Raw genomic sequence first — 14,617 nt, forward strand, 5'->3', positions numbered from 1 at the left:
AAGTATCAAAGGTTTGGGGTTTTTTGCTCCCAAATATTATTTCATCTAATTAATTTAAATTTAATTTATTTAAGTGGGAGATTAGAATATCATGACTATTTCTGAACAACCTTCTTCATAAAATGGGATTTTTGAGAGATAGTTGTTTTAAAATGTCTTGATCCATGGTATTTAAAGTTCATTTAACTATATTTTCTCTCTGCACATATAAGGAAAGAACCAACACCAGGCCATGTACAGGTGAGAGGAAGTAGGTAAAACAGTACAAAATTTAGATAGTATGTTATGCAACTCTTGATAAAGTGGTAGATTAACCAGTCACAGTGCAATCAAGGCCATTCTGCTATTTGTCAGTTGTTTAGCAGCTTGATCTTTTAAATGGAAAACCATGTTGTTGGCTACAGGGTCAAAGGAGAAGTAATACTGGACACCTTGTCTCCTATTTTCCATGGTTTGAATATCCAAGTAAATAAAAATAGAGTTTTTAAAATCCTGTTCCAATGTAGCCCTCTGAATTGTAGGAAGTGTGGAGAAAATAAAATCTACATTTGTATAAACTTACCTTTAAAAATTGATTCATAGCATCTGATGGCATGGCAAACTTCACAACATTTAGTGGTTCAGCTTCTACTATAATATCAAAACTAGGGAGTGGAATATTTAAATTGGAGTGAAAGTTTAAGCTGGCAAGCTCCTTGATAACAGTGGGATTCTGGACCTCAGAGAAATCTTTTAAAAAACCAGATTCCTTGGCATCAAGGACATCCTTGAACTCAGTGGCATGTTTAAAACTAACAGAATCCATGGGGCCAGGATAATCTTTGAAACAGGGACCAAATCTGTAGTCATCAAAAATTGTATAACTCCTACCAAGCTTAGGTGGATTCAATTTAGATGTGGTCAACTTTTCAGGAGTAGAAATACAGTTAGTGCCAGCAACAAAAATTGAGGAGTTACTATAAACAATATTAGGAATAGCAGAACTGGAATTGATTTTCAATTTGGTCTCAGAGAGATTATTAGCATTGCTGGTACTAGAATCATGATGAGTGTTTATGATATGATAATTGGGGTTGATGACAAAGTTGGAGCTAATGATATGAGTAAATCTGGGCTCATGGTTAGTGTCTGAGGCACAGTTGGTATAAGTTGGGCTAATAGCACCAGTGCAACTAGTGCTGTAACTGGTGTCAGTGACATTGACAGTGCTAGAAGTAGAGCTGGGACTGGCAGCATAGCTATTTCTGGCCCTACAGTTGGGGTTATCTACAAAATTAGAACCTACTGCATGGGTAAATCCTGGGACATATTCAAGGTTTGAACCACAGTTTGAAATAGCTACATAGTTGTGGCCAGCAGCACTGATGGATTTTGTTTCATAGATGGAGTTAGCATTCTTGTTAGGACTGAAAGCAATATTGTGACTAGTAGCATTACTAAGCCTGGCATTATAGCTAGAATTAGGGTTTTTTTCAAGATCAGAGCTATTATTATTGGGACTAGGGCTATTATTGTTGAGGCCAGGGTTATTGCTGTTTAGGATAGGGCTATTATTGGGTCTAAGGCCATTAATGTTGGGGCCAGAGACACTGCTGCTGAGTCCAGGGCTGAAGGGATGCAGTCTTATATTTTGGGGTCCAGAACCATTGTTCTGGAGGTCAGATTCATTAATGTTAGGGCTAGGTGCATTTTTGGGGCCAAGTCCATTGTTGAGGCCAATGATACTGCTTGAATCAATGCTGAAGCCAGCACCCTTGCAGGAACCAGAAGTGCAGTCTGGGCCAGCTCCATTTTGGAGTCCAGAGGTGTAGTTGGGATTAGAGTCATTATTGGAGTCAGCAGTACACTCCTGATAAACATCAATATCTGGGACAAAGACATTTTGTGAATTGTTGGTGTGTTTGTCTTCCTCAAAATCAGTGTTACATTTGGAGTTAGCATCATTTTTAGTAGCACTATCAATGTCAGAGTCAGGTTCACTGCTGGATTCACTTCCACCGTTAGAGTCACCATCACTGTTAGAATCAGCTCCACTTGTAGAGTCAGCATCACCACTGGGATCAGACTCATTGCTTGTGTCTGCATTATTTTCAGCATTACTATCTTTTGGATCAGTGTTATCAGGGTCAGACTTATCTTTGGGATCTTTCCTGTCTTTGGTATTGCTTTCATCTTCAGGGTCTGTTTCATCTTCAGGCTCTTTCTCATCTTCAGAATCTGTCTCATCTTCATGTTTTGCCTCATCTTTCAAAAGAGGCTTGTGTTTGGCCTTATCTTTGAGATTGCCAGTAATGACCAGTTTAGTCTCATCATCAGGATTGGCCTCATTTTCAAATTTGGCAGTAAGTTTAAACTTACCCTCGCTTTCAAGGCCAGCAGCGTTGCTGGTGTTGATGACATTGCCTGGGCCGGGGGTACTATGGCGGCTCATATTATTTTGAGGATTCATTGGAAAGGTATGAGTAACAGTAGAGCCCATGAGATTCTGGAAAGCCGAGCAACTTTCACAGTGTAAAAAAGAAGTTGAACCTAAAGAATATTTATAATCCTCCTGGTGGAAAGGGCAGCAGATGCCCACAGAATGCTCAGGATCCAAGGATCGAGATAAAGGGCTGTTCTGAGAAGTCTTGTGGTGTCTAATAGATCTGGAACTCAGAGAATATTTAGAATCCAAGGGAACTTGGAGATGTAAAGGACAGTCAGGGTCTGAATCATCATCAAAATTAATGAGACACTTATGAAAAGAAAAATTATTGATTTGTACAAAACATTTAGAACATAAAACAGCTCCAGTGTCTAAAGTGTATGTGTTATTTCTGTGAGTCTTGGGGCATACAGCAAACCAAAGGCTCATGGAAGTAGGGTGGCAGAGAGGCACTAAAAATTCAGAGATGTAACCCTGAGGATTTAGGAAATGAACAGGATTCATTTGAGACCTGGAACTCTGAAATCTCTGTAGGTATCTATAGTCTGTGTAACAACTCTTACAGACAGAAATTTTGTGGCTGGCATTTCTGTGATGCTTGTTATTCATGAAAGTATTTGGGTTTGAAAAAAGGTTGTGGCTGCGCTTTTCCATTAACTTTAGCTGTGAGTCTTGCTTATCACTCAGAGTTGGTGATATCTCTTTGAATCTTACAATCTTGTCATCACTTGGGTATCTCACAAGCTGAATTCTGGACACTGCTAGAGAGAGAAGAGTAAATATGAGCAAGAACAATGAAAAAAATGAATTTGACAAACACAATAAACATTACACACACACAAATCTGTGCAAAGGAAAAAAATGCCATTTCCTTCAATAGGTTCTTACTATTGGATATTTCAAAAGGAAGCCATGATGCTACAGTTTCTGCTCAAACAGCTGTCATATTGGGCTTATTAAGACACAAAAATGAAACATGGTCATTTATCTCAGATTTTATTCTCTTCAGATTCAGAGAACTTAATCTTTAGTTTAAATAGGAATTCATTGGCATCATTTGGCCAAAATAAAACTTGCTTTTCACATATTGGATACTGCATATCTATATTAATTTTATCTTGCTTTTAGAAATATTGGGTTGACCAGAAACTTTGGGTTTTTCTATAAGATGTTATGAATGAATTTTTTTGACCATTCTAATACTGGCAATATTTTCTTTCCTGGAATATAATCCCTATAATTAATACAATCTTCATGTTTTGAAACAAAAATTTCTTTGGTCTTGATGTGTCAAAATGGCAAAATTTCCTGATAGTAAATGTATTATCATGGATCAGTTTTATGCAGCTGTCAAGAACTCACTGGCATATGATTCTGGAAATTTAGATATTTACCTATACCTCAACTTTAAAATTACAGTTCAGTAAATGTATGGAATAACTGTTCTTCAGGTACACAGGCAGAAATAAAGTAAAAATCATTGTGATTTAATTTTAAAACAGAAGATTTCTTTCCACTATTGCCTTAGGTCCTAAGAACAATTTCTCCATGTTTTGGCATCAAACACTGCATCATATTTGGGGAGGAGTCAAGGAACACTGAGTAGTAGCTTCCATTTAGAAACTGACAGTGAATTTTTATATAGAAGGAGATGTGTCTTCTCATCCAGTTTCTCTTAGGGTCATATAGAATACTTAGGATAAAATTTTAATTATATACTCATAATCTTTAGGTATTTATAAAAGAGAAAAATTTAAGTAGGTCCATTCTGAAAAGTATTCACTGAATATATATATATATAGTTTCAATTTTATATATAAATGATTTGGTCTACTATGAAACATTTAAAATGTATAGTCTTCATAAAAAAAGGAATTCACATTCTTATAAATACAAGCAGTCATTATGTTGCCCTCATAGCAGTCAATGGTGTATGCATAATGTAAAATAATGTAGACTTGCTGCTGCTGCTGCTACTGCGTCGCTTCAGTCGTGTCCGACTCTGTGCGACCCCATAGATGGCAGCCCACCAGGCTCCCGAGTCCCTGGGATTCTCCAGGGAAGAATACTGGAGTGGGTTGCCATTTCCTTTTCCAATGCATGAAAGTGAAAAGTTAAAGTGAAGTCACTCAGTCGTGTCCGACTCTTAGTGACCCCATGGACTGCAGCCCACCAGGCTCCTCCATCCATGGGATTTTCCAGGCAAGAGTACTGGAGTGGGGTGCCATTGCCTTCTCCAATGTAGACTTAGTAGTATCTATTTCTATGCTTTATAGTAAATACTCAAAGCATGACTATACATTTATTAACTCAAGCTGAGTGCCAGGAAATACTGAAAGAGAGGGGTGACTAGTATTTTCAGTGGCTCTATTCTTCAATAATATGCACTATATATTTTATTCATACAGTGCTATTATTATAAATTAATGACAAAGGCTTATTCCCTGACAAAAACAAAAGAGTGATGTAATTTGGCTACTTGTTAGACTTTTTCACATTCAAGATAAAAGGGAATATAAAACAGTTGTAATTAATCTGGAAAAAAATTGCAAGTATATGGTATTGAAGGTGTACACAGTTCTTAAACTCAATGAAATACACCATTAGAAAAAAAGGCCCATCATGCATGAGTTTGTATTATTAAACTGGATAGTATCTTGTAATTAGGAATGAGGTATAACACTAAGAGTAAGATAAAAATGAGACAGCAGTACACAGGCTGCCCCACAGAGAGAACCCAAATCATAAACAAGAAAGTAGCTCTCATTTAATAATCTTAAAGATGTATCTCTGAAATCCAGAAGCAAATGAATGCATTCATATGCAAAAGATGAAATAGAACATCTATGTCTGTGCTTGCTAAGTCACTATAGTTACGTCTAACTCATTGGGACCCTATGGACTGTAGCTTGCCAGACTCCTCTGTCCATAGGATTCTCCAGGAAAGAATACTGGAGTGGGTTGCCATTCCCTTCTCCAGGGGATCTTCAAGACCCAGGAATGTAACTTGTATCTCTAATGTCTCCTATGTTGGCAGGAGGGTTCCCTATGACTAGCACCACATGGGAAGCCAGAACATCTATAATAACCAATTTATTTCTACATGATGATCTGTACCTACAGAGTTTGGTGTGGCAACAAGCTACAAGTCCTTTCATTATAGGGGACTGGAATGCAAAAGTAGGAAGTCAAGAAATACTTGGAGTAACAGGCAAATTTGGCCTTGGAGTAGAGAATAAAGCAGGGCAAAGGCTAACAGAGTTTTGCCAAGAAAACGCACTGGTCATAGCAAACACCCTCCTCCAACAACACAAGAGAAGACTCTACACATGGACATCACCAGATGGTCAATACTGAAATCAGATTGATTATATTGTTTGGAGCCAAAGATGAAGAAGCTCTATACAGTCAGCAAAAAGAAGACCGGGAGCTGACTGTGGCTCATATCATGAACTCCTTATTGCCAAATTCAGAATTAAATAGAAGAAAGTAGGGAAAATCACTAGACCATTCAGGTATGACCTAAATCAAATCCCGTACGACTCTACAGTGGAAGTGACAAATAGACTCAAGGGATTAAATCTGATAGACAGAGTGCCTGAAGAACTATGGATGGAGGTTCATGACATTGTACAGGAGGCAGGGATCAAGACCATCCCCAAGAAAAAGAAATATGAAAAAGCAAAATGATTGTCTGAGGAGGCCTTACAAACAACTGTGAAAAGAAGAGAAGCAAAAGGCAAAGGAGAAAAGGAAAGATATACCCATCAGGATGCAGAGTTCCAAAGAATAGTAAGGAGAGATAAGAAAGCCTTCCTCAGTGATCAATGCAAAGAAATAGAGAAAAACAATAGAATTGGAAAGACTAGGGACTTCTTCAAGAAAATTAAGAGATCTCAAGGGAATATTTCATGCAAAGATGGGCTCAATAAAGGACAGAAATGATACGGACCTAACAGAAGCAGTATATATTAAGAAGAGGTGGCAAGAATACAGGGAAGAACTATACAAAAAAGCTCCTCATGACCCATATAATCACGATGGTGTGATAACTCACCTAGAACCAGATGTGCTGGAATGCCAAATCAAGTAGGCTTTAGGAAGCATCACTATGAACAAAGCTAGTGGAGGTGATGGAACTCCAGTTGAGTTATTTCAAATCCTAAAAGAAGATGGTGTGAAAGTGCTGCACTCAATATGCCAACAAATTTGGAAAACTCAGCAGTGGCCACAGGAATGGAAAAGGTCAGTTTTCATTCCAATCCCAAAGTAGGGCAATGCAAAAGAATGTTCAAACTACCACAGAATTGCACTCATCTCATACGCTAGCAAAGTAATGCTCAAAATTCTCCAAGCCAGGCTTCAGCAGTATGTGAACGGTGAACTTCCAGATGTTCAAGCTGGATTTAGAAAAGGCAGAGGAACCAGAGATCAAATTTCCAACATCCGTTGGATCATAGAGAAAGCAACAGAGTTCCAGAAAACCATCTACTTCTGACTACGCTAAAGCCTTTGACTGTGTGGATCAGAAGAAACTGTGGGAAATTCTTAAAGAGACGGGAATACCAGACCACCTGACCTGCCTCCTATGAAATCTGTATGCAAGTCAAGAAGAAACAGTTAGAACTGGACATGGAACAACAAATTGGTTCCAATCAGGAAAGGGATATCTTAAGGCTGTATATTGTCACTCTGCTTATTTAATTTATATGCAGATTACATCATGAGAAATGCATATGATGCATCATATACATGTGATATGAATCTTACAGTAACCACAAACTAAACCCCTAAAATAGATACACACACATAAAAAGAAAAAGGAATCCAAATATAACAATAAAGATAGTCCTCAAATTCCAAGGGCAGAGAGCAAAAGAAGAAAAAAAGGATTGCAAAACAACCCCCAAACAATTAAGAATATGGCAACAAGTACACACCTACAAATAAATAAAGGTAAATAAACTGCATGTTCCATTCAAAAGATATAGTGTGGTTGGAATGAATAAAAAACAAAGCCCACCTACACACTCCCTACTACAGACTCCAGATCTAAAGACAGAGTGAAAGTGAGGAGATGGAAAACGCCTCCATGTAAATAGAAATGAAAAAAAAAAAAAAGCTGGGCTAGCAATGCTTATCTTATACAAAACAGATTTAAAACAAAGATGTAATAAGAATCAAAGAAGGACATTACATAATGATAAAGGGATCAATCCCACAAGAAGGTACCACAATATTAAATATATATGCATTGAAACACAGGAGCACCTAAATACATATAGCAAATATTAATAAAAATGAAAGGAGAAATTTACACTAACAAAATAGTTGTGGGGAATTTTAACACCCCAATTACATTGACAGACAGATTATCCATTATCCAGATAGAAAATCAAAAAGAAAACACTGGCCTTAAATGACACGTTGTTGTTATTGTTTTTTAGTCACTAAGTTATGTCTGACTCTTGTGACCCTATAGACTGTAGCCCGCCAGATTCCTCTGTCCATGGGATTCTCCAGGCAAGAATACTGGAGTGGGTCACCATTTCCTTCTCCAGGGGATCTTCCCAACTCAGGGAGCAAACCCACATCTCTTGCATTGGCAGGTGGATTCTTTGCCACTGAGCCATCAGGGATGCCCAATTTGGTAACATGTCTGCCTAAACCATTTGTCCATTTTACATTTAGTTTTTTCTTATTATTGCATTTTGAGTATTCTTTTTATATTCTAGATACAGTGCTTTACCAAATATATGCGTTGAAAATCCTCTTCATAGTGTATAGCATCCTTTCATTCCTTTACAATTTTCTGGAAAATTGAACTTTTAAATTTTGTTGAAGTCCAATTTTTATCAAGTGTTTCTTATAGGGATAATGCTCTCTTGTAGTAAATAGTAAATCTTCATCTAACTCAAGGTCACAAAGATTTTTCTTCATCTAGTAGTATATGTTTTTAGGATTTATATTTAGTTCTATTCTCCATTTGAGTTAATTTTGTATATGATACAAGAAATGAATTAAAATTAACAATTTTTATCTTGCACTTCGATATCTAATTTTCCCAACAACATTTGGTGAAAAGAATATCTTTTCTTCATATAATGTCTTCCCTGATAGCTCAGTTCGTAAAGAATCCACCTTCAAAGCAGGAGACCCAAGTTCAGTCCCTGGGTTGGGAAGATCCCCTAGAGGACAGAATGGCTACCCATTCCAGTATTCTTGCTGGGAGAATTCCATGGACTGGGGAGCCTGGTAAGCTACAGTCCATGGGGTCTCAAAGAGTCAGACCTGACTGAGTGACTTTCACTTTCAAAGAAATAAAACCATGGGTCTCTGGCCAACTGATTTTTGACAAGGATGACAAGACCATTCTATGAGGAAATAAAAGTCTCTTCAAGGGATATTGGGTCAACTGGACATCTACATGCAAAAGAATTGTTCCCTAACATGACACCATACACAAAAAGTAATTCAAAATGGATCAAACTACCAAATTTAAGAATTAAAATTATAGTATTCTTAAAAAAATGTGTAAATCTTTACAATCTTGGATTTGGCAAGTGATTCTTATACATTACGTATATATTATGAATAGAATAAAGACAAGTAATTTTGATGTCAACAAAATTTTTCAAATCTGTGCTTCAAAGGACACAATGAATAAAATGAAAAGACAATCCACAGAATGGAATAAAATATTTGCAAATCATACATATGATAAAAATATGTTTTCAGGATATATAGAAACTCATAACTTAATAACAAATATATATATATTTGTTAATAACATATATATATATATGTATATATGTAAAAAAATAGGATACTAGTAGACATTTATCCAAGAAAGATATACAATGACCAAAAAGTACATAGAAAGATGCTCAACATCATTAGTCATCAAGGAAATAGATGTCAAAACTATTTATTTAATATTGTTTCATAACCACCAGGATGGCTATACAGAAGTCAAATAATGACAAGTGTCAAGGAGGATGTGGAGAAAAAGCAATCCTCATACACTGCAGGTGGGAATATAAAATTATGCAGTCACTTTGGGAAACAGTCTGTAGTTCTTCAAGCAATTAAACATCAGATAACCATATGACACAGCAACTCCATTCCTAGGTATATATCCAAGAGAAATGGAGATATACCTCTATGTATACAAATGTTCATAGCATCATTATTCATAATAAGCAAAATATGTAGCTAACTCATACATCCACCAACTGACAAATATCTAAACAAATTGCAGTATATCCATACAATGGAATGTTACTCAGTCATGAAAAGAATGAAGTACTGATACATGCTACAATATAGATTAACCTTGAAAGCATTATACAAATTAAATGAGACACGTGTACCCCAATGTTCATTGCAGCACTGTTTATAATAGCCAGGACATGGAAGCAACCTAGATGCCCATCAGCAGATGAATGGATAAGAAAGCTGTGGTACATATACACAATGGAGTATTACTCAGCCATTAAAAAGAATACATTTGAATCAGTTCTAATGAGATGGATGAGACTGGAACCTATTATACAGAGTGAAGTAAGCCAGAAAGAAAAACACCAATACAGTATACTAATGCATATATATGGAATTTAGAAAGATGTTAACAATAACCCTGTGTACGAGACTGCAAAAGAGACACCAATGTATAGAACAGTCTTATGGACTCTGTGGGAGAGGGAGAGGGTGTGGAGATTTGGGAGAATAGCATTGAAACATGTATAATATCATGTATGAAACGAGTCGCCAGTCCAGGTTCGATGCACGGTACTCGATGCTTGGGGCTGGTGCACTGGGACGACCCAGAGGGAGGGTAGGGGAGGGAGGAGGGAGAAGGGTTCAGGATGGGGAATGCGGGTATACCTGTGGCGGATTCATTTCGATATTTTGCAAAACTAATACAATATTGTAAAGTTTAAAAATAAAATAAAATTAAAAAAAAAAAGGTAAAAAAAAATTAAATGAATATAGTTACAAAAGTCTATGTATTACATGATTCTGTTCATATGAAATGTCCAGGATAGAGGAATCTATAGATACTTAAGTAGATTAGTGGTTTCTTAAGACTAGAGAGAAAATTATACAGTCACTTTGGAAAAAAGACTACAGCTCTTCAACTGTAGGCAGTTGAAGGAGTAACTGGGTGATAACCACAGGTACAGTGTTAACTTCTATGGTGATAAAAATTATCCAAAACAGTTGTTATTGTTGTTTATATCTATACTTAAAACTATTACTTGTGTAGCTTAATGGGTAAATTATATCTCAATAAAGCTGTTAAAAAATACCCTGGGCAAACAACAAAAACAACAACAACAAAAAACCCTGGGTCCTGATAACTCTAGTGAGCTTTCCTGGTAGACAACATTTCATACATGTCATCATAATTTTTGGTGGATAAATTAGATGAGTCTTGTGTGACTCCAATGAGAGTGGACTTTAGAACCTTGTATTAATACTTCCATTAGACTTCAAACCATATGCCTTTTCCTTTTATTAATTTTATTTTGTATCCTTTCATTGTAATAAATCATAGCTTTGAGTATTATTATGTGCTTAGTTCAGTGAATCCTCCTAGAGAATTATTGGACTTGGATTTTGTCTTAGAGATCCAATATATAAGAAGTCGGGCTTAAAATTTTCTAAATATTGAATAAAATGTATAAAATCCTTTGGCAGTTTCTATTGAATATACTCACCTTTGTTATCAATTTGTTGCACAGAGTGTTGTTCTTCAGTTTCCCTTCTTTGGGTATATGGAGGTGATAGAAAAATAGGCCTCCAAAAACCTATGAATATATTAAATAGACTCAATTATTTTCCAATTCCTAAAAAGTAAGATTATAGAGGGTAAAACTTTATACTATATGATTCTGAAGTGAAAAAACATTTCTGGTAATACCATTTTTCTTCAAATATATATTTGTAACGGTGATCCAGTTTTCTTGGAGTTTATTAAAACAGTATTGAAAATGAACTTAATGATATTCTAGTATATACTGGTGATATTTTTGCCCCATATAAATATTCAATAGATTCTCAGTTAACTCTAGAAGAATTTGTAGTGAGTTCTTGTCCTAATTAATGAAATACTGGCTATAAAATTGGCTAATAAGCACCCATGGGATGAATATTATCAAAACACAAAAAGTGACAAGTGTTAGTGAGGATGTGGAGAAATTAGACCCTTATGGGGTGGGTGGGCAGGTAAAATGGTACAGCGATTATAAAAAAGAGTATGGCAGTTCCTAAAACAATTAAAATTAGAATTACTTTGGAAGTGAAAGTGAAGTCGCTCAGTCGTGTCTGACTCTTTGCGACCCCATGGACTGTAGCCCACCAGGCTCCTCCATCCATGGGATTCTACAGGCAAGAATACTGGAGTGGGCTGCCATTTAATTACTTTACATACCAAAAATTCTACTTCTGAGTATATACTCAAAAGAATTGAAAACAAAATCTCCAAGATATATTTTTACAACCTTGTTTGGCATTATTCAACTTAGCCAAAATGTGGAAGTTACCCAAATGTCCATCAACAGGTAACAGACAAGCAAATTGTGGTATATCCAACATTCTTTAGCCTTAAAAAGTGAGAAAATTCTGACACATGCAACAATATGGATCAACCCCAAGGACATTATGCTAACTGAAAGAAGCCATGCACAAAAAGACAACTACTGCATTTGAGATTAATATTTATATGAGATACTTCAGTTCAGTCACTCAGTCGTGTCTGACTCTTTGCAACTCCATGAAACGCAGCATGCCAGGCTTCCCTGTCCATCACCAACTCCTGGAGTCCACCCAAAGCCATGTCCATTGAGTCGGTGATGCCATCCAACCATCTCATCCTCTGTCATCCCCTTCTCCTCCTGCCCTCAATCTTTCCCAGCATCAGGGTCTTTGCTGGGATACTTAGACTAGTCAAAATTACAGAGACAATGAGTACGATGGTAGTTAGCAGGGCTTGGGTGAAATGGGGAAAGGGGAAGTTTATTTTTTGATGGGGACAGAGTTTTAGTTTTGTAACTTTTAAATTAATTAAATTCTTAAAGAGACAGGAGTACCAGACCACCTTACATGGCTCCTGAGAAACCTGTATGCAGGTTAAGAAGCAATAGTTAAATCAAACATGGAACAACAAACTGGTTCAAAATTAGGAAAGGAGTATGACAAGACTGTATATTGTTACCCTGTTTATTTAACTTATATGCACAGTACATCATGCAAAATGCTAGACTGGATGAATCAGAAGCAGGAATCAAGAGAGCTGGGAGAAATAGCAACAATTGCTATGATATGGTCAGATATGCAGGTGATACCAATCCAATGGCAGAAAGTGAAGAGGAACTAAAGAGCCTCTCGATGAGGGTGAAAGAGGAGAGTGAAAAAGGATTGAAACTCAACATTCAAAAAACTAAGATCATGGCATCCAGTCCCATTACTTCATGGCAAATAGAAGGTGGAAAAGTGGAAGCGGTGACAGATTTTATTTTCCTGGGCTGCAAAATCACTGTGGATTGTGACTGTAGCCATGAAATTAAAAGACACTTATTCCTTGGAAGCAAACTATGACAGAAAACTAGTCAATCTAATCACAATAGGAAGACAGCCTTGTCTAACTCAATGAAACTAAGCCATGCCCTTGGGGCAAACCAAGATGGGTGGGTCATGGTGGAGAGATCTGACAGAATGTGGTCCACTGGAGAAGGGAACGGTAAACCACTTCAGTATTCTTGCCTTGAGAATGCCATGAACAGTATGAAAAGGCAAAATGATAGGATACTGAAAGAGGAACTCCCCAGGTCAGTAGGTGCCCAATATGCTACTGGAGATAAGTGGAGAAATAACTCCAGAAAGAATGAAGGGATGGAGCCAAAGCAAAAACAATACCCAGCTGTGGAGGTGACTAGTGATAGAAGCAAGGTCCGATGCTGTAAAGAGCAATATTGCATAGGAACCTAGAATGTTAAGTCCATGAATCAAGGCAAATTGGAAGTGGTCAAACAAGAGATGGCAAAAGTGAATGTTGACAATCTAGGAATCAGCGAAATAAAATGGACTGGAATGGGTGAATTTAATTCAGATGACCATTATATCTACTACTGCGGGCAGGAATCCCTCAGAAGAAATGGAGTAGCCATCATGGTCAACAAAAGAGTCCGAAATGCAGTATTTGGATGCAATCTCAAAAATGACAGAATGATCTCTGTTCATTTACAACAAAAACCATTCAATATCACAGTAATCCAAGTCTATGCCCCAACCAGTAATGCTGAAGAAGCTGAAAGTGAACAGTTCTATGAAGACCTACAACACCTTTTAGAACTAACACCCAAAAAAGATGTCCTTTGCATTATAGGGGACTGGAATGCAAAAGTAGGAAGTCAAGAAACACCTGGAGTAACAGGCAAATTTGGCCTTGGAATACGGAATGAAGCAGGGCAAAGACTAATAGAGTTTTGCCAAGAAAATGCACTGGTCATAGCAAACACCCTCTTCCAACAACACAAGAGAAGACTCTACACATGGACATCACCAGATGGTCAACACTGAAATCAGATTGATGATATTCTTTGCAGCCAAAGATGGAGAAGCTCTATACAGTCAACAAAAACAAGACCAGGAGCTGACTGAGGCTCAGACCATGAACTTCTTATTGCCAAATTCAGACTTAAATTGAAGAAAGTAGGGAAAACCACTAGACCATTCAGGTATGACCTAAATCAAATCACTTATGATTCTACAGTAGAAGTGAGAAATAGATTTAAGGGCCTAGATCTGATAGATAGAATGCCTGATGAACTATGGAATGAGGTTCGTGACATTGTACAGAAGACAGGGATCAATACCATCCCCATGGAAAAGAAATGCAAAAAAGCAAAATGGCTGTCTGGGAAGGCCTTACAAATAGCTGTGAAAAGAAGAGAAGCAAAAAGCAAAGGAGAAAAGGAAAGATATAAGCATCTGAATACAGACTTCCAAAGAATAGCAAGAAGAGATAAGAAAGCCTTCCTCAACGATCAATGCAAAGAAATAGAGAAAAACAACATAATGAGAAAGACTATAGATCTCTTCAAGAAAATTAGAGATACTAAGGGAACATTTTATGGAAAGATGGGCTCGATAAAGGACAGACACGGTATGGACCTAACAGAAGAAGAA

The 14,617-nt window shown here is 37.0% G+C and overlaps 1 protein-coding gene across 2 annotated transcripts in view; it reads right to left on the minus strand.

The window, feature by feature from the left end:
* The window catches only part of LOC139180901 (uncharacterized), a 462,995-nt gene that overhangs the window by 6,308 nt on the left and 442,070 nt on the right, over positions 1 to 14,617 (minus strand). For both annotated transcript variants that reach the window (XM_070783492.1, XM_070783493.1), the window contains 2 exons: positions 11,149 to 11,238; positions 563 to 3,186 (listed from right to left, as the gene is read on the minus strand). In XM_070783492.1, coding sequence (XP_070639593.1) covers positions 563 to 3,186; positions 11,149 to 11,238 — 2,714 coding nt within the window. The remainder of the gene's footprint in view (positions 1 to 562; positions 3,187 to 11,148; positions 11,239 to 14,617) is intronic.

This window comes from Bos indicus, chromosome X, assembly GCF_029378745.1.
Source record: "Bos indicus isolate NIAB-ARS_2022 breed Sahiwal x Tharparkar chromosome X, NIAB-ARS_B.indTharparkar_mat_pri_1.0, whole genome shotgun sequence".
In the NCBI taxonomy this organism is placed as follows: Eukaryota; Metazoa; Chordata; class Mammalia; order Artiodactyla; family Bovidae; genus Bos; species Bos indicus.